This window comes from Panulirus ornatus, chromosome 69 (assembly GCF_036320965.1).
Source record: "Panulirus ornatus isolate Po-2019 chromosome 69, ASM3632096v1, whole genome shotgun sequence".
NCBI classification, from domain to species: domain Eukaryota; kingdom Metazoa; phylum Arthropoda; class Malacostraca; order Decapoda; family Palinuridae; genus Panulirus; species Panulirus ornatus.
This window is the reverse complement of record NC_092292.1, coordinates 21944449-21971667: the sequence shown is the minus strand read 5'-3', so window position 1 is coordinate 21971667 and position 27219 is coordinate 21944449. Positions and strand designations below refer to the sequence as shown.

Sequence of the window (27219 nt, the reverse complement as noted above, 5' to 3'; positions counted from 1 at the left end):
GCTATTCTTTTGTCTATTTCCTTGCGCTACCTTGCTAACATGGGAGACAGCGACTAAGTATAATAGATAAATAAATAACTAAAAACATAATAATGATCCGGTGGGTGAGGGAAGGTAAAGGTCCTGAGTGCATTTCGAAGTGTGTGGAAAGAGAGGTTACTATTGGTGAGAGGAAAGATGGGTATGTTTGTTGGTATAGTAGTGCTGATGATGCTGTATGGGTGAGAGTCTTGGGTCCTAAATGCAAAAGAAAGAAAATGGATGTGTTGGAAATCAAATGCCTGAGCACACTATGTGGTATGAGGAGGACTGATCATGCAAATTATGACATATAAGAGTGGTGTGGTAGTAATTCAAAGAACTGAACAGGGTGTGCTGAAATGCTTTGGACATGTAAAGAGTATGAATTAAGAGGGACTGGCATAGAGCATAAGCATGTTAGAAAAGGCAGGAGTAAAGGAGAATGAAAGACCAAAAGGAGATAGAATTATGGAGTGAAAGAGGGTTTGAGTTCAAGAGGTCTGGCCCAGCATGCATGGGATACAAAGAAGAGGAGCAACATGATGTTTTATACAGAGGACCATATGATATCAACAGGCTGAACCAGGGTACATGAAGTGGTCAGGGAAAACTACAAAGAGGTTTCTGACTGGGCACTTTGGTTTCAAGGCATTATATGTGACAGCAAGAAAGCAAAAGTGCACAAATGAGACTGTTCTTCATGATGGAGATGAGGGTGAAAGTTTGTAGAGATTTTAGGAAAAGATGAAATGATATGGGTAGTGAAAATGAGTGAGCTTGGAAAAGAGCTTTGTGTGCAGAGATACCAGAAGAGACTGGGGGAAAAATGGCAGAGGGTGAGAGTAAACAAAACTAACAGGCAGGTGAGGAATGGGAGGTATTTAGGGAAGCAGTAATCATATGTGCAAGAGTAGTAGTATGTGACATGTGGGAGGTGGTACTTGAGCATGTGAGAAAGGGTGGTGAGTGGTAAGATGATGAAGATAAGTTGTTAGTGAAAGAGAAAAGGGAGGTGTATTGGAACTAACTGCAAGGAAGGAGTATAAGTGATTGGGAGATGTACAAGAGGAGTGGCAGGAAATCAAGAGGAGGGTGTAGGGGCTGAAAAAATGGGCAAATTAGATTTGGGATAAGGGAGTATCAGAAAACTTCATGGAAAATGGAAAAATGTTCTGAAAGGTGATGAAAAGTGAGAACAAGAGAGCAAATGGGAGTATCAATGTAGGGAGCAGAAGGGGAAATGTAAGAGGCAAAGAAAAGGTGATGAAAACATGGAATGAGTATTTTGAATGACTTAAATATGTTCAGTGATAGGGTTGTAGTAATGGGTGTTTGGGAAGTGGAGGAATGCAAAGCAAGAGAGTTAAGGAAAACCATTTGTGAAAAAAAAAGAGGTGATGAATGCCTCGTTTAAGAAGTGTTGTAAAGCAACCTTCAGCTGAATTTCTCAAGAAAGAGGGTGGCAGCATTGTTGATTAGTTAGTTACGAACTTCAATGCATGTATTGCTCAAGGTGAGGCACTAGAGGACTAGCAGGATCCTTGTATACTGTCATTCTATATAGGCAGGGGACAAAAGTGAAGGTTTGAATTACATAGGTGTAAATGTGTTGGGTGTACCTGTTGAGATGTACACGAGATGTGACTGCGAAGGGGCAGCATACAGAGAGCAACAAAATGAGGAGGAACAATGTGGTTTCAGGAGCAGCAGAGGAGGTATGCATCAAATATTTTCTTAAAAATTTTGTGAGAAATAGAATTTGTATGTGGCACTTATGGATCTGGAGAAAACAGATGCTTTGTGGAGGGTGTTATAAATACATGGTGAAGGAGGACAGCTACTAGAGGTGCTAAGGAGTTTCCATCAAAAGAGTAAAGTACATTTGCAAGTAGAAAGGGGAAAGGATGAGTGGTTACATGTGAAGGTGGGTCTATGACAAGGTTTTATTATAACACCATGTCTGTTTGATCATGGGTGGAGTGGTTAAGTTGGTAAATGCAAAGGTCTTGGAGAGAGATGGGCAGTTCTGCAGATTGCTGGGGTTGAGGGCCTCATAGCTGAGTCAGCTGCTGCTTGCTAATGACATAGCTCTAGTGAAAGATTCAAGCAAAAAACTGTAAAAGCTGGTTTTTACGTATGGAAGGGTGCATGAAAGGAGAAATTTTAAAGTAAATGTGAATAAAAGTAAGGTTATCAAGTTTAGCAGTAATGGGAGACAGGTCAGCTGGAGTGTAAATCTGAGTTGAGAACTTGGACAATGTGGAAAGTTTTAGATACCCGGGAGTATATATGGTAGCAGATGGAACAAAGGGATATCAACCAAGCCATAAGTTGGGTGAGGAAGGTCCTGGGTACAAAGAGAAGTGTTTGGAAAGAGGTATCATTGTCTGGGGGAAAAGATGGATGTGTTTGATGGCATAGTAGTACTAACTATGCTGTATGATGAATGCAAGGCATGGGAACTAGATTGAAAATCATAGAAGAAGGTAGTTCTGCAGGAAATAAGATACTTGAGGAATATATGCAGCAAGAGGAGATTTGACTGAATAAGAAGTGCCTAAATACACAGAGGTGTGGCAGTAAGAAGAGCACATATGGGAGAGCTGATGAGGGAATGCTAAAATGATCTGGACATGTGGAAAGGACAAGTGAAGAGTGGCTGACTAAGAGTATATATAAGTTGAGAGTGGAGGGAAAAAAAGAGAAGGCAGAAACCAAGGAGGAGGTCGAAGGGTGAAGTTAGATGCTCTGAGTGATCATTGCCTGACCATGTAAGAGAAGGTAAAGCATGCATGGGACAGGGTGAATTGGAGCTTTACAGTATACAAGGGGCAACATGCTATCAATGGGCTGAATTAGGACATGTGAAGTAGTCAGGAGAAACCATGGGAAAGCCTGTGAGGTTTAGTTGTTGAGAAAGGGCTCTGGATTTGGTGCATTATACATGACAGCTAGAGAATGAATGTGAGAAAATGAGGCCATTTTTTGTCTGTTCCTCGTGATACCTCCCTATGGAGGAAACAACTAACAAGAAAGATTTAATATATACATATCTGTTCATACTTTGTCGCCATTTCCCGCATTAGTGAGGTGGAACCAGCAACAGACAAAAGATATGCTGCATCCACTCACATCCATTCTCCAGTTAACATGTGTAATGCAAAAAACCAATGTGGTTTAGTGGGGCCAGCATGCTGTTAATGGACTAAACCAGGGGACACCACACTTTTCTCTGTTTTACCTGTTTTGAAATGGTTTGGTCACATGGAAAGAGTGAGTGAGGAAAGATTAAAAGAGGATATATGTGTTAGAGGTGGAGGGAACGAGAAGTGGGAGACCAAACTGGAGGTGGAAAGATGGGGTGAAAAAGATTTTGAGCGATTGGGGCCTGAACATGCAGGAGGGTGAAAGGCATGCAAGGAATAGAGTGAATTGGAACGATGTGGTATAACGGGGTCAACATGCTGTCAATGGATTGAACCAGGGTATATGAAGTGTCTGGGGTAAACCATAGAAAGTTTTGTGGGGCCTGGATGTGGAAAGGGAGCTGTGGTTTCAGTGCATTATACATGAAAGCTAGAGACTGAGTGTGAACGAATGTGGGCTTTGTTGTCTTTTCCTAGCGCTACCTCGCACGCATGCGGGGGAGGTGCTTGTCATTTCATGTGTGGCGGGATGGTGACGGGAATGAATAAAGGCAGCAAGTATGAATTATGTACATGTGTATATATGTATATGTCTGTGTATGTCTATATATGTATACGTTGAAATGTATAGGTATGTATATGTGCATGTGTGGACGTGTATGTATATACATGTGTATGTGGGTGGGTTGGGCCATTCTTTCGTCTGTTTCCTTGCGCTACCTTGCTAATGCAGGAGAAAGCGACAAAGTATAATAAGAATAATAACCTATTGCTTTCCTAATTCTACAAATTCTATATATTTCTTCGACTATCTAGACTCCAGCAAGCTGAGATCCTCTACTTAAAGGATTTCAACTTTCACCATAGGGAATGAATAAAGGCAGACAGTATGAATTATGTACATGTGTATATATGTATAGTTCTGTGTGTGTATATATATGTATATGTTGAGATGTATAGGTATGTATATTTGCTTGTGTGGACATGTATGTATAAACATGTGTATGTGGGTGGGTTGGGCCATTCTTTTGTCTCTTTCCTTGCGCTACCTCGCTAACGCGGGAGACAGCAACAAAGCAAAGTAAAAAAACAACCTACTGTAGGGAATGGTTTAATTCCTCCCATACAGATGGTGGGGGATTGAAACCCTCATGTTCTCCATTCTATATGATCTAGATCAAATTATCTCCAACCCTACCCATATCTGACCACTCTCCTAATATTCTGGATCTGTTTTTCACCTCTAATCCAGTCTGCAATCTCACCCCCAATTGGTTCACCTGATCACACTCTCATAAATGGATCTATTCTAATGGCACCTTCTCATCAAGCAGCCCCATCTAAATGCGAATATCAGCACTTCAACAAAGCTGACTGGAATAACATTATCGAAATTCTTTTCTGCCTTTCTATGGATAAATAACACTCTTTTTGTGGTGATGCTTCTGTTTCCAACAAACAATAGCAAAATTATTGTTTGGAGAAGGGAAGTTTTTATCCCCCATTCCTCCAAGATGACCTCTGCTACCAATCCATGGTTCAACCACTCCTGTTCTGGGGCCATTCAGGCAAAGGATCAGGCTTATGAGGCTTGAAAAAACTCTCCTTCCTCTGAATCACATTCAGCATTTACCACTGCCCATAAAGGAAGTGCAATAACATTTCCTCATCATCCAGTGATTGGTCTTTGGCTAAGGGCATCGCTAACAACTTCTGTGACTCCACCTTTCCTTCATTTTTCCATTCTGATAATACTATCTATCTCTCCCGTAAACAAAGCCACTCTCCTTGGTTCCCATTCCTCCTCTAATTCTATCTTGGGATGACTAACATCCCCTGATACTCATCTTACTAATCCTATGCCCCTCCCCATAATCTCTTTTTGGAGTCACAAACGCACTTCACTCTTTGGGCACAAGCAAGGCTTATCTCTGGTCCTGGTGGCATCCAACCCCATGTACTGAGACTGTACTGCTGGAATTGCACCTGCACTTGCTCATCTATTCTAATTCTGCTTAAAAGCCAGAACTTTTCCTTCTTGGGAGCATGTGTTGGTATATCCCATACCTAAGAAGGGTGACCATTCTAATCCCTTGACCTACCATCCTGTTGCTTTGACATCTACCATTTCCAAAGTCTTTGAATTCCTCCTCAGCTCCCACATTCTTAGACATCTTGAATCTCACACTCTTCCATCTGATCATCGGTATGGCTTCAATAAAGCAAGATCCTCCATGTACTTCAATTCTATTCCTTCCTTTCTCACTTGATCAGCATCTCATTTCGACACAACTTCCTCAATAAATTCAGACTTGGACAGGATATCTCAATGGAGTAGAGGAAATCTGGTTAAGTATAATGCCTCCAAGACCCAGTTTCTACGTATCTTTCAGTCAAAAATTCCTCACAACTTTACCCTCTCCTTTGACAGTTCCGTACTTCTACCTCTTAACTCAATGAAGATACTGGTATTACTGTAACATCTACTCTTTCTTGGAAACCCTACAATACACATACAGTTAAGTATGCCTCTATGAAATTGGGAGTCCTGTTTAGATATTGAAATTTCTTTTCTTCTGAACAGTTGCTCCATTTATACAAAAAATTGATCCCTCCGTTTTTTATGTACTTCTCTCACATCTAGGGTAATTCCAGCTCTGCATCATCATTTGAAAGAGATGAGTCAAAAGCAGCCCAGGATAACTTCAAAACTTGACCCGCTTGCCCTAGGGCAAAATGCTGGATCACCTTTCCTCTTCTATAGGTAATACTTTGGTCTTTGCTCCCAAGAGCTGGCCACTTGTGTTCCCCTACCACTTAGCTAGACCATGCAATACTCAGCAAGCTCCTATGTCACATGATTACTGTGTAGCAATGAGAAACTCAAGGGTGGGCCATTTTGGTAACTTTCTTTCCCTACAACTTGAAGCTTTGGAACTCTACCATGATATGTCTTTCCCAATTAATATGACATGGCACATATTAAAAGAAGGCGACTAGAGGGGACGGGAGCGGGGGGCCAGAAATCCTCCCCTCCTTGTATCTTTAACATTCTAAAATGGGAAACAGAAGAAGGAGTCACGTGGGGAGTGCTCATCCTCCTCGAAGGCTCAGACTGGGGTGTCTAAATGTATGTGGATGTAACCATGATGTGAAAAAAGGAGAGATAGGTAGTAAGTTTGAGGAAAGGAACCTGGATGTTTTGGCTCTGAGTGAAACGAAGCTCAAGGGTAAAGGGGAAGAGTGGTTTGGGAATGTCTTGGGAGTAAAGTCAGGGGTTAGTGAGAGGACAAGAGCAAGGGAAGGAGTAGCAGTACTCATGAAACAGGAGTTGTGGGAGTATGTGATAGAATGTAAGAAAGTAAATTCTCGATTAATATGGGTAAAACTGAAAGTTGATGGAGAGAGATGGGTGATTATTGGTGCATATGCACCTGGGCATGAGAAGAAAGATCATGAGAGGCAAGTGTTTTGGGAGCAGCTGAATGAGTGTGTTAGTGGTTTTGATGCATGAGACCGGGTTATAGTGATGGGTGATTTGAATGCAAAGGTGAGTAATGTGGCAGTTGAGGGAATAATTGGTATACATGGAGTGTTCAGTGTTGTAAATGGAAATGGTGAAGAGCTTGTAGATATATGTGCTGAAAAAGGACTGGTGATTGGGAATACCTGGTTTAAAAAGCGAGATATACATAAGTATACGTATGTAAGTAGGAGAGATGGCCAGAGAGCGTTATTGGATTACGTGTTAATTGACAGGCGCGCGAAAGAAAGACTTTTGGATGTTAATGTGCTGAGAGGTGCAACTGGAGGGATGTCTGATCATTATCTTGTGGAGGCTAAGGTGAAGATTTGTATGGGTTTTCAGAAAAGAAGAGTGAATGTTGGGGTGAAGAGGGTGGTGAGAGTAAGTGAGCTTGGGAAGGAGACTTGTGTGAGGAAGTACCAGGAGAGACTGAGTACAGAATGGAAAAAGATGAGAACAATGGAAGTAAGGGGAGTGGGGGAGGAATGGGATGTATTTAGGGAATCAGTGATGGATTGTGCAAAAGATGCTTGTGGCATGAGAAGAGTGGGAGGTGGGTTGATTAGAAAGGGTAGTGAGTGGTGGGATGAAGAAGTAAGATTATTAGTGAAAGAGAAGAGAGAGGTATTTGGACGATTTTTGCAGGGAAAAAATGCAATTGAGTGGGAGATGTATAAAAGAAAGATACAGGAGGTCAAGAGAAAGGTGCAAGAGGTGAAAAAGAGGGCAAATGAGAGTTGGAGTGAGAGAGTATCATTAAATTTTAGGGAGAATAAAAAGATGTTCTGGAAGGAGGTAAATAAAGTGTGTAAGACAAGGGAGCAAATGGGAACTTCAGTGAAGGGTGCAAATGGGGAGGTGATAACAAGTAGTGGTGATGTGAGAAGGAGATGGAGTGAGTATTTTGAAGGTTTATTGAATGTGTTTGATGATAGAGTGGCAGATATAGGGTGTTTTGGTCAAGGTGGTGTGCAAAGTGAGAGGGTTAGGGAAAAGGATTTGGTAAACAGAGAAGAGGTAATAAAAGCTTTGCGGAAGATGAAAGCCGGCAAGGCAGCAGGTTTGGATGGTATTGCAGTGGAATTTATTAAAAAAGGGGGGTGACTGTATTGTTGACTGGTTGGTAAGGTTATTCAATGTATGTATGATTCATGGTGAGGTGCCTGAGGATTGGCGGAATGCGTGCATAGTGCCATTGTACAAAGGTAAAGGGGATAAGAGTGAGTGCTCAAATTACAGAGGTATAAGTTTGTTGAGTATTCCCGGTAAATTATATGGGAGGGTATTGATTGAGAGGGTGAAGGCATGTACAGAGCATCAGATTGGGGAAGAGCAGTGTGGTTTCAGAAGTGGTAGAGGATGTGTGGATCAGGTGTTTGCTTTGAAGAATGTATGTGAGAAATACTTAGAAAAGCAAATGGATTTGTATGTAGCATTTATGGATCTGGAGAAGGCATATGATAGAGTTGATAGAGATGCTCTGTGGAAGGTATTAAGAATATATGGTGTGGGAGGCAAGTTGTTAGAAGCAGTGAAAAGTTTTTATCGAGGATGTAAGGCATGTGTACGTGTAGGAAGAGAGGAAAGTGATTGGTTCTCAGTGAATGTAGGTTTGCGGCAGGGGTGTGTGATGTCTCCATGGTTGTTTAATTTGTTTATGGATGGGGTTGTTAGGGAGGTGAATGCAAGAGTTTTGGAAAGAGGGGCAAGTATGAAGTCTGTTGGGGATGAGAGAGCTTGGGAAGTGAGTCAGTTGTTGTTCGCTGATGATACAGCGCTGGTGGCTGATTCATGTGAGAAACTGCAGAAGCTGGTGACTGAGTTTGGTAAAGTGTGTGAAAGAAGAAAGTTAAGAGTAAATGTGAATAAGAGCAAGGTTATTAGGTACAGTAGGGTTGAGGGTCAAGTCAATTGGGAGGTGAGTTTGAATGGAGAAAAACTGGAGGAAGTGAAGTGTTTTAGATATCTGGGAGTGGATCTGGCAGCGGATGGAACCATGGAAGCAGAAGTGGATCATAGGGTGGGGGAGGGGGTGAAAATTCTGGGAGCCTTGAAGAATGTGTGGAAGTCGAGAACATTATCTCAGAAAGCAAAAATGGGTATGTTTGAAGGAATAGTGGTTCCAACAATGTTGTATGGTTGCGAGGCGTGGGCTATGGATAGAGTTGTGCGCAGGAGGATGGATGTGCTGGAAATGAGATGTTTGAGGACAATGTGTGGTGTGAGGTGGTTTGACCGAGTAAGTAACGTAAGGGTAAGAGAGATGTGTGGAAATAAAAAGAGCGTGGTTGAGAGAGCAGAAGAGGGTGTTTTGAAATGGTTTGGGCACATGGAGAGAATGAGTGAGGAAAGATTGACCACGAGGATATATGTGTCGGAGGTGGAGGGAACGAGGAGAAGAGGGAGACCAAACTGGAGGTGGAAAGATGGAGTGAAAAAGATTTTGTGTGATCGGGGCCTGAACATGCAGGAGGGTGAAAGGAGGGCAAGGAATAGAGTGAATTGGAGCGATGTGGTATACCGGGGTTGACGTGCTGTCAGTGGATTGAATCAAGGAATGTGAAGCGTCTGGGGTAAACCATGGAAAGCTGTGTAGGTATGTATATTTGCGTGTGTGGACGTATGAATATACATGTGTATGGGGGTGGGTTGGGCCATTTCTTTCGTCTGTTTCCTTGCGCTACCTCGCAAACGCGGGAGACAGCGACAAAGCAAAAAAAAAAAAAAAAAAGTTTGTTGAGTATTCCTGGTAAATTATATGGGAGGGTATTGATTGAGAGGGTGAAGGCATGTACAGAGCATCAGATTGGGGAAGAGCAGTGTGGTTTCAGAAGTGGTAGAGGATGTGTGGATCAGGTGTTTGCTTTGAAGAATGTATGTGAGAAATACTTAGAAAAGCAAATGGATTTGTATGTAGCATTTATGGATCTGGAGAAGGCATATGATAGAGTTGATAGAGATGCTCTGTGGAAGGTATTAAAAATATATGGTGTGGGAGGCAAGTTGTTAGACGCAGTGAAAAGTTTTTATCGAGGATGTAAGGCATGTGTACGTGTAGGAAGAGAGGAGAGTGATTGGTTCTCAGTGAATGTAGGTTTGCGGCAGGAGTGTGTGATGTCTCCATGGTTGTTTAATTTGTTTATGGATGGGGTTGTTAGGGAGGTGAATGCAAGAGTTTTGGAAAGAGGGGCAAGTATGAAGTCTGTTGGGGATGAGAGAGCTTGGGAAGTGAGTCAGTTGTTGTTCGCTGATGATACAGCACTGGTGGCTGATTCATGTGAGAAACTGCAGAAGCTGGTGACTGAGTTTGGTAAAGTGTGTGAAAGAAGAAAGTTAAGAGTAAATGTGAATAAGAGCAAGGTTATTAGGTACAGTAGGGTTGAGGGTCAAGTCAATTGGGAGGTAAGTTTGAATGGAGAAACACTGGAGGAAGTAAAGTGTTTTAGATATCTGGGAGTGGATCTGGCAGCGGATGGAACCATGGAAGCGGAAGTGAATCATAGGGTGGGGGAGGGGGCGAAAATCCTGGGAGCCTTGAAGAATGTGTGGAAGTCGAGAACATTATCTCAGAAAGCTAAAATGGGTATGTTTGAAGGAATAGTGGTTCCAACAATGTTGTATGGTTGCGAGGCGTGGGCTATGGATAGAGTTGTGCGCAGGAGGGTGGATGTAATGGAAATGAGATGTTTGAGGACAATGAGTGGTGTGAGGTGGTTTGATCGAGTAAGTAATGTAAGGTTAAGAGAGATGTGGAAATAAAAAGAGTGTGGTTGAGAGAGCAGAAGAGGGTGTTCTGAAATGGTTTGGGCACATGGAGAGAATGAGTGAGGAAAGATTGACCAAGAGGATATATGTGTCGGAGGTGGAGGGAACGAGGAGAAGTGGGAGACCAAATTGGAGGTGGAAAGATGGAAAAAGATTTTGTGTGATCGGGGCCTGAACATGCAGGAGGGTGAAAGGAGGGCAAGGAATAGAGTGAATTGGATCGATGTGGTATACTGGGGTTGACGTGCTGTCAGTGGATTGAATCAGGGCATGTGAAGCGTCTGGGGTAAACCATGGAAAGTTGTGTGGAGCCTGGATGTGGAATGGGAGCTGTGGTTTCGGGCATTACTGCGTGATAGCTAGAGACTGAGTGTGAACGAATGGGGCCTTTGTTGTCTTTTCCTAGTGCTACCTCGCACACATGAGGGGGGGAGGGGGATGGTATTCCATGTGTGGCGAGGTGTCGATGGGAATGAATAAAGGCAGACAGTGTGAATTGTGTGCATGGGTATATATGTATGTGTCTGTGTGTGTATATATATGTGTACATTGAGATGTAAAGGTATATATAATTCGTGTGTGGACGTGTATGTATATACATTGTGTATGGGGGTGGGTTGGGCCATTTCTTTCGTCTGTTTCCTTGCGCTACCTCGCAAACGCGGGAGAAAAAAAAAAAAAAAAAAAAAAAAAAATATTAAAAGACATTTTTCTCTTCCTCCAAAATTCATATATAATTTCCCTTATCTCCTCCCATTCATAATCTTCGCTAAAATCAAATTAAGACCTGGCCCTGTGTGGACTTTTGTCCAAGACTGGAGCCTCCAATGTAAGAGAGAAAAAAATATACATAGCACAAAGGGATATATGGTCCAGACCCACTACTAAACATTGTTTCCTCACTATGTGACAGTGCAAATACAAATAACAAAAACTCAGTATTCAGTAATGCAATTTAAATATTTCTTACTCTGGCTGTTATACTTGCTAAAAGTGAAAGCGACTGGGCAACTGACTCATTAATCTGGCTGTATTCCTATAAATGAACCATACATGTGACTTGCTCCTGTTGCCACACAGCCATCCCTTGTCTCTTCATAGGGCTTTTGAGGAAATGAACAACCACTTTCAGGAAGCCTCGGGCTGGTAAGTCACAAAAACATCGGCAGTGGGAGTGAGCATCAACAATATGCCACAGCAATCAGTGTAATGGCATAATTTGCATGGGAGTTTCTTTGGATGTTTGGATGGGATTTCTCATTATGTAAGGTGGCACATAAGGCATGTGGTGCAAAATTTGAACTAAAGCACTAAATATCTTGTTCTTATCAAATTGTTTAACCCTGAACCACACTGGTCATACTGATTCATCTTTTTTTTAAACAAAAAATCTCCACACTGGTTATACTGATTCATCTTTCCTATGAAAAAAAATTTACCCTTAAATTCACTTAAATTGAGTATGTTTAAAGCAAGGGAATCCTGTACTGTCCTGAACTAGGAGTGTTAAACTGCAACCTAAAGCCATCTTATACACACCATGTTAGAATTCATCTTATTTTCTGTTTCACTAAATTCAAGCAACTGGGCTGGTAAGAATTCATCTATTTTCTGTTACACTAAATTCAAGCAGCTGGGCTAGTGTTACTATCTTTCAATATGCAAAATGCTTCAATCCTTCTCATTTTCACCCTACTTCACTTTTTCTCAAATTACCTGTTTTCTCATGTTTTTTCCAACACCTTAACCTACCTCTTTTTAAAAACCAGACTCTGCTTCCTTGAAAACTCATTGATCTTTCTGTTCCTTTTTTTTTCTTTAAAGGTCAGGCTTTGATAGGGACTTCTGACTGCCCTTGGGGACTTAAGATGATATAGGAAACACACCAAAGTGATACCTCTCAAACAATCTCACACAAAGAATAAAATGGTTATCATATACTCTTTCAAATCTATATTCCAAACAATCTATCACAGCAAAATGTAATTACCTTTTTCAAGTCAAGAGTGCTGATGTCAAAAACATCCTTTTGCTGGTGGGAGTTGTATGCCCGCACATAACCTTTGAAAGCCTCTTTAGCACTGGCATGGAGAAAGTAGTTCTGTGTCATCAGTTTCTCCAACTGCCAAGGGTAGAAAATAAATGGTAAGTTTCATTAGTCAAAAGCATTTTAACCATAATTATTTCCTGACTTATATGTCACCACTTATTCAAGTTATTCTGTAAGGGTAATTTTTTCAAAGCTGATCGCCATTTCCCACATTAACAAAATAGTGCTAGGAACAGAAGAAAGGCCACATCCACTAACATCCATTATCTAGCTGTCATGCGTAATGCACCAAAACCACAGCTTTCCATCCACAACCAGGAACCACACATGCCTTTCCATGATTTAACTCGGGCTTCACATGCCCTACTTTAGTCCATTAATAGCACATTGACCCCAGTATATAATACCATCCTGATTCACTCTATCCTGTGCATGTCTTTCACCCTCCTGCATCTTCAAACTCTGATTACTCAAAATCTTTTCCACTCCATCCTTTTATTATAAAATTGGTTTCCTTCTTTCCTCCACTTCTGACATAAATCCTCTTTCTTAACATTTCCTCACTCATTCTCTCCAGATGTCCAAAACATTTAAACACAACCTCTTCTGCTATCTCAACTACACTCTTTTTATTACAACACATTTATCTTACCCCTTCATTACATAATCAATCAAATCACCTCACACAAGACATTGTCCTCAAACATTTCATTTCCAACACATCCACCCTCCTCCACACAGCCTTATCTTTAGCACAAGCCTCACATCCACATAATATTGTTGGGACTACTGTTCCTTCAAACATACCAATATTTGCTCTCCCAGATAACATTTTCTTTCCAAATATTCTTCAGGCTCCCATAACCCTTGCCCCATCCCCCACCCTATGACTCATCTTTGTTTCAATGGTTACATTTGCTGCCATGTCCACTTGCAGATCTCTAAAACATTTCACTTCCTCCAATTTTTCTCCGTTCAAACACACACCCCAACTAACCTGTCCCTCATCCCTGTTGAACCTAATAACCTAGCTTTTATTCACATTCACTCTTAACTTTCTATTTTCACACACACTTCCAAACTCATTCACCAATTCTGCAGTTTCTCACTCGAATCCACCAAAGTGCTGTAACATCAAACAACAAATAACTTACTTCCCAGGCCCTTTCATCCTGCAGACTGCATACATGCACCACTCTCTAAGACTCTTGCATTGAACTCCCTGACTACCTCATCCATAAACAAAGTGATCAACCATGGTGACATCATACACCCCTGCCACAGATGACCATTCACTTTGAACCATTCACTCTCCTCTCTTCCTACTCGTACACAAGCCTTAAACCCTTGATAAAAATTTCTCACTGATTCTGGCAGCTTTCCTCCCACAATGTATAATCTTAAGACCTTTCACAAAGCATCTCTATCAACCCTATCATATGCCTTCTCCGGATCCATAAATGCCACATACAAATCCATCTGTTTTTTAAGCATTTCTCACACACATTCTTTAAAGCAAACAACTGATCCACACATCCTCTACCACTTCTGAATCCACACTGCTCCTCCCAGTCTGATGCTCTGTACATGCCTTCATCCTCTCAATCAATATCCTCCTATGCAACTTGCCATGTATACTAAACAAACTTTACCTCTGTAGTTCGACCACCCACTTTCATCCTCCTTGCCTGTGTACAGTAACACTATATATGCATTCTGCTAACTTCAGACACCTCACAATCATCCATACATGCACTGAAAATTCTTACCAACAAATCAACACAGTCACCCCCTTTCTTAATAAATGCAATAACAAGCCACTTCAACTCCCTTGCCACATTTCATCTTATGCAAGGCTTTCACAAACTCCCCTCTCTATACCAAACCATTCTCCTGACTCTCTCACTTTGCATACTACCCTGACCAAAACATTCTACATCTGCCACTATTATCAAACACATTTAACATTACTTAAAAATACTCACTCCATTTCTTTGCTTCACTGCTAATCACCAACTTTCATTTGTCCTCTTTTTCAACCCCTGCACTTTCCTCTTGACCTCCTGCCACTTTTACATCTCCCAATAATTTGCACTCCTTCCCCAAAAGTACTTTTCAAATGCCTCCCTTGTCTTTCACTAACTTTACTTCATTATTCCACCCCTCACTACCCTTTCTGATCTGCTCACCTCCCACTTCTAGCATGCCACATGCATCTCATGTACATGCCATCACCACTTCCCTAAACACCTCCCATTCCTCTCCCATCCCTTTGTTTCATTTACTCCCACCTTTTGCCATTCTACACTTAATCTTTCCAGGTATTGCTGCACACAAGTCTCTTTTCCAGGCTCACTAATTATCACCAATTTCTTCTCCCTGACTGTTACAAACGTGTGTGTGTGTGTGTGTGTGTGTGTGTGCCCATATGTTCATGTATATAGGTAATGTGTGTGTGCCCACATGTTCATGTATATATGTATGTGTGTGTGTCTTTGTGGTTATGGTGTAAGTGATATTTTAGGGCAGGATGACCAAGGGGAGAGCAGGACCATTAGGCTTGCTGTGTTCCCACACCTCTGGAGTTTCCAGATGGCCACGTGGGGACAAGAAGGTCGCGCGGCCAGTTAACCACAACACTTGGACCTTTCATCCAAGGCACCAGGATGGTGAGAGGTCAGCCTTCAGCATATGGCCTCCTGTACACTGTCATCACTGTCAGGACAAGAGGAGGTTGAGCCTTAGGCAAGATGTGGGACGGACTTAGGATCCTCCAGCCAACCAGCAATTTCATGGATAGCCCTTCCTCCAATAACTGCCAGACCTGAGGCAAAGTAGGAGTGGCACTTAGGAGCCACCCTCCACCAATCACAACTGGACCTTAGGCCCATAGCCTATCAAGGGTGGCACTATAGGGTAACAGGGCGGACACAAGTCGTTCCTACCTGTAATAAAAGCCTCTGACACCTGCTGAGCCTCGGATCCCCTCCAGCCCAGCGAGGTAAGAGGTTTTCCCTCTGTCCCAAAGCTCATAGCCTTAGTGAAGTGCACGATATAAATTCTAAGGTGTTGAACTGCCTCTGTCATCTAGTTTTGAGTGTCCCAAGCTCGTAGCCTGAGTGAAGTGCGCGATACAAACTCTATGGTGTTGAACTGCCTCTGTCATTTAGTTTCAAGTGTCATAGAGTATCGTAACTTGAACAATAAGTGAATCTTGAATCATGTTACTGAAGGTAAATTGTCATAAAGGAAAGAGATCTCCTGGTTTGAAATCTTACCTGGAATGTTAAACTCATGTTCAGTGTCAACGTAAATGATCTGTGCCTGATTCATGTGTTTCTGCTATTTTGTACTCTTTAGTTCTTTTAATATAAGTAGTTTTAATGCTGGTGTTTGATATAATTCCATGACTTTTAGATAAAGTTATCCTGTGTTGTGTAATAAAAAGGAATTGGCTATCCTTGCCAGGATAGGATCGTTGCGTAACACTGACTTTAATTCCTCTTTTTCGAAAATCTCTACAAGTCTTCAACTTCACCCCCACAAGATAGTGGTCAGATATGCCACCAGCTACATCTCAGCAAATTTACATCCAAAAGTCTCTTTCTTTCATGCTTATCACTTAAAATGTAATCCAATAATGCCCAATGACCATCTATCCAACTCACTTGTGTATATTCCTATTTTCAAACCAGGTATTCCCAATCACAAGTCCTTTATCGGCACACAACTCCAAATGCTCTTCACCATTTCCATTAATAACGCTTTGTACCTCTTGCTCCCAAATTATATCCTCAACTGCCACATTACTCGCCTACGCAATTAAATCACTAATACATGGTCTATTAAATAAAAGCTGCTGACACACTCATTCAACTGCTCCCAGAACACCTGCCTCTCATTATCATTCTTCTTTTGGCCACGTGCATACACACTAATAATCAACCATTTACTGCCATCCACTTTCAACTCTACCCAGATATAGGGTGTTTTGGTTGAGGTGATGTGTGAAGTGAGAGGGTCAGGGAGAATGGTTTGGTAAACAGAGAATAGGTAGTGAAAGCTTTGCGGAAGAGGAAAGCCGGCAAGGCAGCGGTTTTGGATGGTATTGCAGTGGAATTTATCAAAAAAGGGGGTGACTGTGTTGTTGACTGGTTGGTAAGGATATTCAATGTATATATGGCTCGCTCATGGTGAAGTGCCTGAGGATTGGCGGAATGCATGCATAGTGCCATTGTAAAAAGGCAAAGGGTTAAAGGTGAGTGTTCAAATTACAGAGGTATAAGTTTGTTGAGTATTCCCGGGAAAATACATAGGAGGGTATTGATTGAGAGGGTGAAGGCATGCACAGAGGATCAGACTGGGGAAGAGCAGTGTGGTTTTACAAATGGTAGAGGATGTGTGCCTCAGGTGTTTGCTTTGAAGAATGTATGTGGGAAATACTTAGAAAAACAAATAGATTTTTTATTATTATCATTATCATTATTATTATCATTATCATTATTATCATTATTATTATTATCACTATTACAATTTGTCGCTGTCTCCTGCATCAGCAAGGTAGCGCAAGGAAACAGATGAAAGAATGGCCCAACCCATCCACATACATATGTATACATATACACGTCCATCCACACACGAACATTTTTTTTTGTTTCTTTTTTTGCTTTGTCGCTGTCTCCCGCGTTTGTGAGGTAGCGCAAGGAAACAGACGAAAGAAATGACCCAACCCACTCCCATACACATGTATATACATACGTCCACACACGCAAATATACATACCTACACAGCTTTCCATGGTTTACCCCAGACGCTTCACATGCCCTGATTCAATCCACTGACAGCACGTCAACCCCGGTATACCACATCGATCCAATTCACTCTATTCCTTGCCCTCCTTTCACCCTCCTGCATGTTCAGGCCCCGATCACACAAAATCTTTTTCACTCCATCTTTCCACCTCCAATTTGGTCTCCCACTTCTCCTCGTTCCCTCCACCTCCGACACATATATCCTCTTGGTCAATCTTTCCTCACTCATTCTCTCCATGTGCCCAAACCATTTCAAAACACCCTCTTCTGCTCTCTCAACCACACTCTTTTTATTTCCACACATCTCTCTTACCCTTACGTTACTTACTCGATCAAACCACCTCACACCACACATTGTCCTCAAACATCTCATTTCCAGCACATCCATCCTTCTGCGCACAACTCTATCCAAAGCCCACACCTCGCAACCATACAACATTGTTGGAACCACTATTCCTTCAAACATACCCATTTTTGCTTTCCGAGATAATGTTCTCGACTTCCACACATTCTTCAAGGCTCCCAGGATTTTCGCCCCCTCCCCCACCCTATGATCCACTTCCGCTTCCATGGTTCCATCCGCTGCCAGATCCACTCCCAGATATCTAAAACACTTTACTTCCTCCAGTTTTGCTCCATTCAAACTTACCTCCCAATTGACTTGACCCTCAACCCTACTGTACCTAATAACCTTGCTCTTATTCACATTTACTCTTAACTTTCTTCTTTCACACACTTTACCAAACTCAGTCACCAGCTTCTGCAGTTTCTCACATGAATCAGCCACCAGCGCTGTATCATCAGCGAACAACAACTGACTCACTTCCCAAGCTCTCTCATCCACAACAGACTTCATACTTGCTCCTCTTTCCAAAACTCTTGCATTTACCTCCCTAACAACCCCATCCATAAACAAATTAAACAACCAAGGAGACATCACACACCCCTGCTGCAAACCTACATTCACTGAGAACCAATCACTTTCCTCTCTTCCTACACGTACACATGCCTTACATCCTCGATAAAAACTTTTCACTGCTTCTAACAACTTGCCTCCCACACCATATATTCGTAATACCTTCCACAGAGCATATACATACTTATACATCTCAACGCATACATATATATACACACACAGACATACATATATTCACATGTACATAATTCATAGTCTGCCCTTATTCATTCCCGTCGCCACCCTGCCACACATGAAATAACAACCCCCTCCCCCCACATGTGCGCGAAGTAGCGCTAGGAAAAGACAACAAAGGCCACAGTCGTTCACACTCACTCTCTAGCAGTCATGTATAATGCACTGAAATTACAACTCCCTTTCCACATCCAGGCCCCACAAAACTTTCCATGGTTTACCCCAGACGCTTCACATGCCCTGGTTCAATCCATTGACAGCACATCGACCCTGGTATACCACATCATTCCAATTAACTCTATTCCTTCCACGCCTTTCACCCTCCTGCATGTTCAGGCCGCGATCACTCAAAATCTTTATCACTCCATCTTTCCACCTCCACTTTGGTCTCCCACTTCTCCTTGTTCCCTCCACCTCTGACACATACATCCTCTTGGCCAATCTTTCCTCACTCATTCTCTCCATGTGACCAAACCATTTCAAAACACCTTCTTCTGCTCTCTCAACCACACTCTTTTTGCCACCACACATCTCTCTTACTCTTACATTACTTACTCGATCAAACCACCTCACACCATGCCTCACAACCATATAACATCGTTGGAACCACTATTCCTTCAAACATACCCATTTTTGCGCTCCGAGATAATATTCTCACCTTCCACACATTCTTCAATGCTCCTAGAACCTTCGCCCCCTTCCCCACCCTGTGACTCACTTCCGCTTCCATGGTTCCATCTGCTGCTAAATCCACTCCCAGATATCTAAAACACTTCACTTCCTCCAGTTTATCTCCATTCAAACTTACCTCCCAAATGACCTGTCCCTCAATCCTTCTGTACCTAATAACCTTGCTCTTATTCACATTTACTCTCAGCTTTCTTCTTTCACACACTTTACAAAACTCAGTCACCAGCTTCTGCAGTTTCTCATCCGAATCAGCCACCAGCGCTGTATCATCAGCGAACAACAACTGACTCACTTCCCAAGCTCTCTCATCCAAAAAAGACTGCATACTTGCCACGCTCTCCAAAACTCTTGCATTCACCTCCCTAAAAACCCCATCCATAAACAAATCAAACAACCACAGAGACATCATGCACCCCCACTGCAAACCAACATTCACTGGGAACCAATCACTTTCCGCTCTTCCTACTCGTATACATGTCTGACATCCCGATAAAAACTTCATTGCTTCTAGCAACTTCCCTCCCACACCATATACTCTTTATACCTCCCACAGAGCATCCCTATCAACTCTTATCATATGCCTTCTGATCCATATATGCTAAATACAAATCCATCTGTTTTTCTAAGTATTTCTCACACACATTCTTCAAAGTAAACACCTGATCCACACATCCTCTACCACTTCTGAAACCACACTGCTCTTCCCCAACCTGATGCTCTGTACATGCCTTCACCCTCTCAATCAATGATATATACCAAAGCTTAATCCATGGAAAACTAATGAACACTGTTGTTCTTCAATTTGCATAAGCATTTAACAAAGTAAATCACAGACTTTGACAAGAGGAAGTAGCTAAACAAACCATTAACAGTAAGACTGGAAGATGAATTAAAGAATTTCTAAATGAGAGAGAGTTCAAAGTAGTAGCAAATGGAACCATTTCTGATGAGGAAGATGTCCTACCTGGGGTACCAAAAGGAATTGTATCAGGCTCAGTACTTTTTATAATAACGATATATAACACCAAGGATGTTTAATTTGTTTATGGATGGGGTGGTTAGGGAGGTAAATGGAGGAGTATTGGAGAGGGGAGATAGTATGCAGTCTGTTGTGGATGAGAGGGCCTGGGAAGTGAGCCAGTTGCTGTTCACCGGAGCTACATCTCCAGTGACTGATTCGTCTGAGAAACTGCAGAGGCTGGTGAGTGAGTTTGTAAAAGTGTGTGAAAGAAGAAAGTTGAGAGTAAATGTGAACATGAGCAAGGTTATTAGGTTCAGTAGAGTTGAGGGGCAAGTCAACTGGGATGTAAGTTTGAAAGGAGAAAAATTGGAGGTAGTGAAGTGTTTTAGATATCTAGGAGTGGACTGAGTAGTGAATGAAACCATGGAAGTGGAAGTGAGTCACATGGTGGGGGAGGGAGTGAAGGTTCTGGGAGCGATGAAGAATGTGTGGAAGGAGAGAACATTATCTTGGAGAGCAAAAGTAGGTATGTTTGAAGGAATAGTAGTTCCAACAATGTTATATGGTTGAGAGGCATGGGCTATAGATAGGGGTGTATGGAGTAGGGTTGATGTGTTAGAAATGAAATGTTTGAGGACAATATGTGGCGTGAGGTGATTTGATCAAGTAAGTGACGTAAGGGTAAGAGGGATGTGGGGAAAAAAAAAAGAATATGGTTCAAAGAGCAGAAGAGGGTGTGCTGAAATGGTTTAGACATATGGAGAATGAGTGAGGATGGATTGACAAAAAGGATATATGTATCAGAGGTGGAGGGAAGAAGGAGAAGTAGGACAGCAAACTGGAGGTGGAAGGATGGAGTGAAAAAGATTTTAAGCAATCGGGGCTTGAACATACAGAAGGGTGAGATGCGTGCAAGAAATATAGTGAATTGGAACGATCTGGTACATCAGGGTCGACATGCTGTCAATGGACTGAACCAGGGAATGAGAAGCATCTGGAGTAAACCATGGAAAGGTCTGTGGGGCCTGGATGTGGATAGGGAGCTCTGGTTTCAGTGCATTACACATGACAGCTAGAGACTGAGTGTGAACGAACGTGGCCTTTTTGTCTATATTCCTGGTGCTGCCTCTCTGAACCAGGGGATAGCTATGCTGCTTTCCTGTGGGGCGGGGTAGTGACAGGAAGCATGTATGAATAAGTAAGTACATGTGTGTGCATGTAATGTCTGCATATGAGACTGGGGTGTCTAAATGTGTGTGGATGTAACAAAGATGTGAAAAAAGGAGATAGGTAGTATGTTTGAGGAAAGGAACCTGGATGTTTTGGCTCTGAGTGAAACGAAGCTCAAGGGTAAAGGGGAAGAGTGGTTTGGGAATGTCTTGGGAGTAAAGTCAGGGGTTAGTGAGAGGACAAGAGCAAGGGAAGGAGTAGCAGTACTCATGAAACAGGAGTTGTGGGAGTATGTGATAGAATGTAAGAAAGTAAATTCTCGATTAATATGGGTAAAACTGAAAGTTGATGGAGAGGGATGGGTGATTATTGGTGCATATGCACCTGGGCATGAGAAGAAAGATCATGAGAGGCAAGTGTTTTGGGAGCAGCTGAATGAGTGTGTTACTGGTTTTGATGCACGAGACCGGGTTATAGTGATGGGTGATTTGAATGCAAAGGCGAGTAATGTGGCAGTTGAGGGAATAATTAGTATACATGGGGTGTTCAGTGTTGTAAATGGAAATGGTGAAGAGCTTGTAGATTTATGTGCTGAAAAAAGACTGGTGATTGGGAATACCTGGTTTAAAAAGCGAGATATACATAAGTATACGTATGTAAGTAGGAGATATGGCCAGAGAGCGTTATTGGATTACGTGTTAATTGACAGGCGCGCAAAAGAGAGACTTTTGGATGTTAATGTGCTGAGAGGTGCAACTGGAGGGATGTCTGATCATTATCTTGTGGAGACTAAGGTGAAGATTTGTATGGGTTTTCAGAAAAGAAGAGTGAATGTTGGGGTGAAGAGGGTGGTGAGAGTAAGTGAGCTTGGGAAGGAGACTTGTGTGAGGAAGTACCAGGAGAGACTGAGTACAGAATGGAAAAAGGTGAGAACAATGGAAGTAAGGGGAGTGGGGGAGGAATGGGATGTATTTAGGGAATCAGTGATGGATTGCACAAAAGATGCTTGTGGCATGAGAAGAGTGGGAGGTGGGTTGATTAGAAAGGGTAGTGAGTGGTGGAATGAAGAAGTAAGATTATTAGTGAAAGAGAAGAGAGAGGCATTTGGACGATTTTTGCAGGGAAAAAATGCAATTGAGTGGGAGATGTATAAAAGAAAGAGACAGGAGGTCAAGAGAAAGGTGCAAGAGGTGAAAAAGAGGGCAAATGAGAGTTGGGGTGAGAGAGTATCATTAACTTTTAGGGAAAATAAAAAGATGTTCTGGAAGGAGGTAAATAAAGTGCGCAAGACAAGGGAGCAAATGAGAACTTCAGTGAAGGGCGCAAATGGGGAGGTGATAACAAGTAGTGGTGATGTGAGAAAGAGATGGAGTGAGTATTTTGAAGGTTTGTTGAATGTGTTTGATGATAGAGTGGCAGATATAGGGTGTTTTGGTCAAGGTGGTGTGCAAAGTGAGAGGGTTAGGGAAAATGATTTGGTAAACAGAGAAGAGGTAGTAAAAGCTTTGCGGAAGATGAAAGCCGGCAAGGCAGCAGATTTGGATGGTATTGCAGTGGAATTTATTAAAAAAGGGGGTGACTGTGTTATTGACTGGTTGGTAAGGTTATCTAATGTCTGTATGACTCATGGTGAGGTGCCTGAGGATTGGCGGAATGCGTGCATAGTGCCATTGTACAAAGGCAAAGGGGATAAGAGTGAGTGCTCAAATTTCAGAGGTATAAGTTTGTTGAGTATTCCTGGTAAATTACATGGGAGGGTATTGATTGAGAGGGTACGTTTGAAGGAATAGTGGTTCCAACAATGTTGTATGGTTGCGAGGCGTGGGCTATGGATAGAGTTGTGCGCAGGAGGATGGATGTGCTGGAAATGAGATGTTTGAGGACAATGTGTGGTGTGAGGTGGTTTGATCGAGTGAGTAACGTAAGGGTAAGAGAGATGTGTGGAAATAAAAAGAGCGTGGTTGAGAGAGCAGAAGAGGGTGTTTTGAAGTGGTTTGGGCACATGGAGAGGATGAGTGAGGAAAGATTGACCAAGAGGATATATGTGTCGGAGGTGGAGGGAACGAGGAGAAGAGGGAGACCAAATTGGAGGTGGAAAGATGGAGTGAAAAAGATTTTGTGTGATCGGGGCCTGAACATGCAGGAGGGTGAAAAGAGGGCAAGGAATAGAGTGAATTGGAGCGATGTGGTATACCGGGGTTGACGTGCTGTCAGTGGATTGAATCAAGGCATGTGAAGCGTCTGGGGTAAACCATGGAAAGCTGTGTAGGTATGTATATTTGCATGTGTGGACGTATGTATATACATGTGTATGGGGGGGGTTGGGCCATTTCTTTCATCTGTTTCCTTGCGCTACCTCGCAAACGCGGGAGACAGCGACAAAGTATAATAAAAAAAAAAAAAATATTGATTGAGAGGGTGAAGGCATGTACAGAGCATCAGATTGGGGAAGAGCAATGTGGTTTCAGAAGTGGTAGAGGATGTGTGGATCAGGTGTTTGCTTTGAAGAATGTATGTGAGAAATACTTAGAAAAGCAAATGGATTTGTATGTAGCATTTATGGATCTGGAGAAGGCATATGATAGAGTTGATAGAGATGCTCTCTGGAAGGTATTAAGAATATATGGTGTGGGAGGCAAGTTGTTAGAAGCAGTGAAAAGTTTTTATCGAGGATGTAAGGCATGTGTACGTGTAGGAAGAGAGGAAAGTGATTGGTTCTCAGTGAATGTAGGTTTGCGGCAGGGGTGTGTGATGTCTCAATGGTTGTTTAATTTGTTTATGGATGGGGTTGTTAGGGAGGTGAATGCAAGAGTTTTGGAAAGAGGGGCAAGTATGAAGTCTGTTGTGGATGAGAGAGCTTGGGAAGTGAGTCAGTTGTTGTTCGCTGATGATACAGCACTGGTGGCTGATTCATGTGAGAAACTGCAGAAGCTGGTGACTGAGTTTGGTAAAGTGTGTGAAAGAAGAAAGTTAAGAGTAAATGTGAATAAGAGCAAGGTTATTAGGTACAGTAGGGTTGAGGGTCAAGTCAACTGGGAGGAAGTAAAGTGTTTTAGATATCTGGGAGTGGATCTGGCAGCGGATGGAACCATGGAAGCGGAAGTGGATCATAGGGTGGGGGAGGGGGCGAAAATCCTGGGAGCCTTGAAGAATGTGTGGAAGTCGAGAACATTATCTTGGAAAGCAAAAATGGGTATGTTTGAAGGAATAGTGGTTCCAACAATGTTGTATGGTTGCGAGGCGTGGGCTATGGATAGAGTTGTGCGCAGGAGGATGGATGTGCTGGAAATGAGATGTTTGAGGACAATGTGTGGTGTGAGGTGGTTTGATCGAGTAAGTAACGTAAGGGTAAGAGAGATGTGTGGAAATAAAAAGAGCGTGGTTGAGAGAGCAGAAGAGGGTGTTTTGAAATGGTTTGGGCACATGGAGAGAATAAGTGAGGAAAGATTGACCAAGAGGATATATGTGTCGGAGGTGGAGGGAACGAGGAGAAGTGGGAGACCAAATTGGAGGTGGAAAGATGGAGTGAAAAAGATTTTGTGTGATCGGGGCCTGAACATGCAGGAGGGTGAAAGGAGGGCAAGGAATAGAGTGAATTGGATCGATGTGGTATACTGGGGTTGACGTGCTGTCAGTGGATTGAATCAGGGCATGTGAAGCGTCTGGGGTAAACCATGGAAAGCTGTGTAGGTATGTGTATTTGCGTGTGTGGACGTATGTATATACATGTGTATGGGGGTGGGTTGGGCCATTTCTTTTGTCTGTTTCCTTGCGCTACCTCACAAACGCAGGAGACAGCGGCAAAAAAAAAAAAAAAAAGTATATATATGTATATGTGGAGGGTATTGATTGAGAGGGTGAAGGCATGTACAGAGCATCAGATTGGGGAAGAGCAGTGCGGTTTCAGAAGTGGTAGAGGATGTGTGGATCAGGTGTTTGCTTTGAAGAATGTATGTGAGAAATACTTAGAAAAGCAAATGGATTTGTATGTAGCATTTATGGATCTGGAGAAGGCATATGATAGAGTTGATAGAGATGCTCTGTGGAAGGTATTAAGAATATATGGTGTGGGAGGCAAGTTGTTAGAAGCAGTGAAAAGTTTTTATCGAGGATGTAAGGCATGTGTACGTGTAGGAAGAGAGGAAAGTGATTGGTTCTCAGTGAATGTAGGTTTGCGGCAGGGGTGTGTGATGTCTCCATGGTTGTTTAATTTGTTTATGGATGGGGTTGTTAGGGAGGTAAATGCAAGAGTCCTGGAAAGAGGGGCAAGTATGAAGTCTGTTGGGGATGAGAGAGCTTGGGAAGTGAGTCAGTTGTTGTTCGCTGATGATACAGCGCTGGTGGCTGATTCATGTGAGAAACTGCAGAAGCTGGTGACTGAGTTTGGTAAAGTGTGTGGAAGAAGAAAGTTAAGAGTAAATGTGAATAAGAGCAAGGTTATTAGGTACAGTAGGGGTGAGGGTCAAGTCAATTGGGAGGTGAGTTTGAATGGAGAAAAACTGGAGGAAGTGAAGTGTTTTAGATATCTGAGAGTGGATCTGTCAGCGGATGGAACCATGGAAGCGGAAGTGGATCATAGGGTGGGGGAGGGGGCGAAAATTTTGGGAGCCTTGAAAAATGTGTGGAAGTCGAGAACATTATCTCGGAAAGCAAAAATGGGTATGTTTGAAGGAATAGTGGTACCAACAATGTTGTATGGTTGCGAGGCGTGGGCTATGGATAGAGATGTGCGCAGGAGGATGGATGTGCTGGAAATGAGATGTTTGAGGAAAATGTGTGGTGTGAGGTGGTTTGATCGAGTAAGTAACGTAAGGGTAAGAGAGATGTGTGGAAATAAAAAGAGCGTGGTTGAGAGAGCAGAAGAGGGTGTTTTGAAATGGTTTGGGCACATGGAGAGAATGAGTGAGGAAAGATTGACCAAGAGGATATATGTGTCGGAGGTGGAGGGAACGAGGAGAAGAGGGAGACCAAATTGGAGGTGGAAAGATGGAGTGAAAAAGATTTTGTGTGATCGGGGCCTGAACATGCAGGAGGGTGAAAGGAGGGCAAGGAATAGAGTGAATTGGAGCGATGTGGTATACAGGGGTTGACGTGCTGTCAGTGGATTGAATCAAGGCATGTGAAGCGTCTGGGGTAAACCATGGAAAGCTGTGTAGGTATGTATATTTGCGTGTGTGGACGTGTGTATGTACATGTGTATGGGGGGGGGGGTTGGGCCATTTCTTTCGTCTGTTTCCTTGCGCTACCTCGCAAACGCGGGAGACAGCGACAAAGTATAAAAAAAAAAAAAAAAAAAAAAATGTATATGTGCATATGTTGGCATTTATGTATATATATGTGTATATGAGAGGATGGGCCATTCTTCGTCTGTTTCCTGGATCTACCTCACTCACGTAGGAAACAGCATTTATGTATAAGAAAATAAATAAATTAATACAACACCAACAGTGGAGTAAATAAAAGCATAGTAAGGGGCATTGCTCATGACACCAGAATAAGCAAATGATTGCATGAGAAACTGGTCAAAGGGAGAGGCAAAAAGAATTTGACACAATTCACAAAGAGGCAAAAGTGAACCTGAATGAATTTAATGAAGATGAATTTAAGAAAATAAATTATGGAATAAAGAAGAATACATTAGTATTACCATATATATGCCTAACATAGAAAGTGACATTAAATGAAACAAATAAAAAATATTTGGATGTATCATAAATGATAAAATATATTCCAGAGAGAAAATAATACTATTAATTCATTAATAAATTGTACGATTCTCAAAACTTTACAAAAGACTGAAACCTATCGATAAGAATGTTTGATTTTTTTTTTTTTTTTTTTATACTTTGTCGCTGTCTCCCGCGTTTGCGAGGTAGCGCAAGGAAACAGACGAAAGAAATGGCCCAACCCACCCCCATACACATGTATA

At 42.3% G+C, this 27219-nt stretch overlaps 1 protein-coding gene across 1 annotated transcript in view; it reads right to left on the bottom strand.

The window, feature by feature from the left end:
* Nucleotides 1-27219, bottom strand: part of pit (probable ATP-dependent RNA helicase pitchoune) — a 65626-nt gene that overhangs the window by 1409 nt on the left and 36998 nt on the right. Inside the window, exon 11 of the mRNA XM_071660315.1 lies at nt 12449-12580. Coding sequence (XP_071516416.1) covers nt 12449-12580 — 132 coding nt within the window. The remainder of the gene's footprint in view (nt 1-12448; nt 12581-27219) is intronic.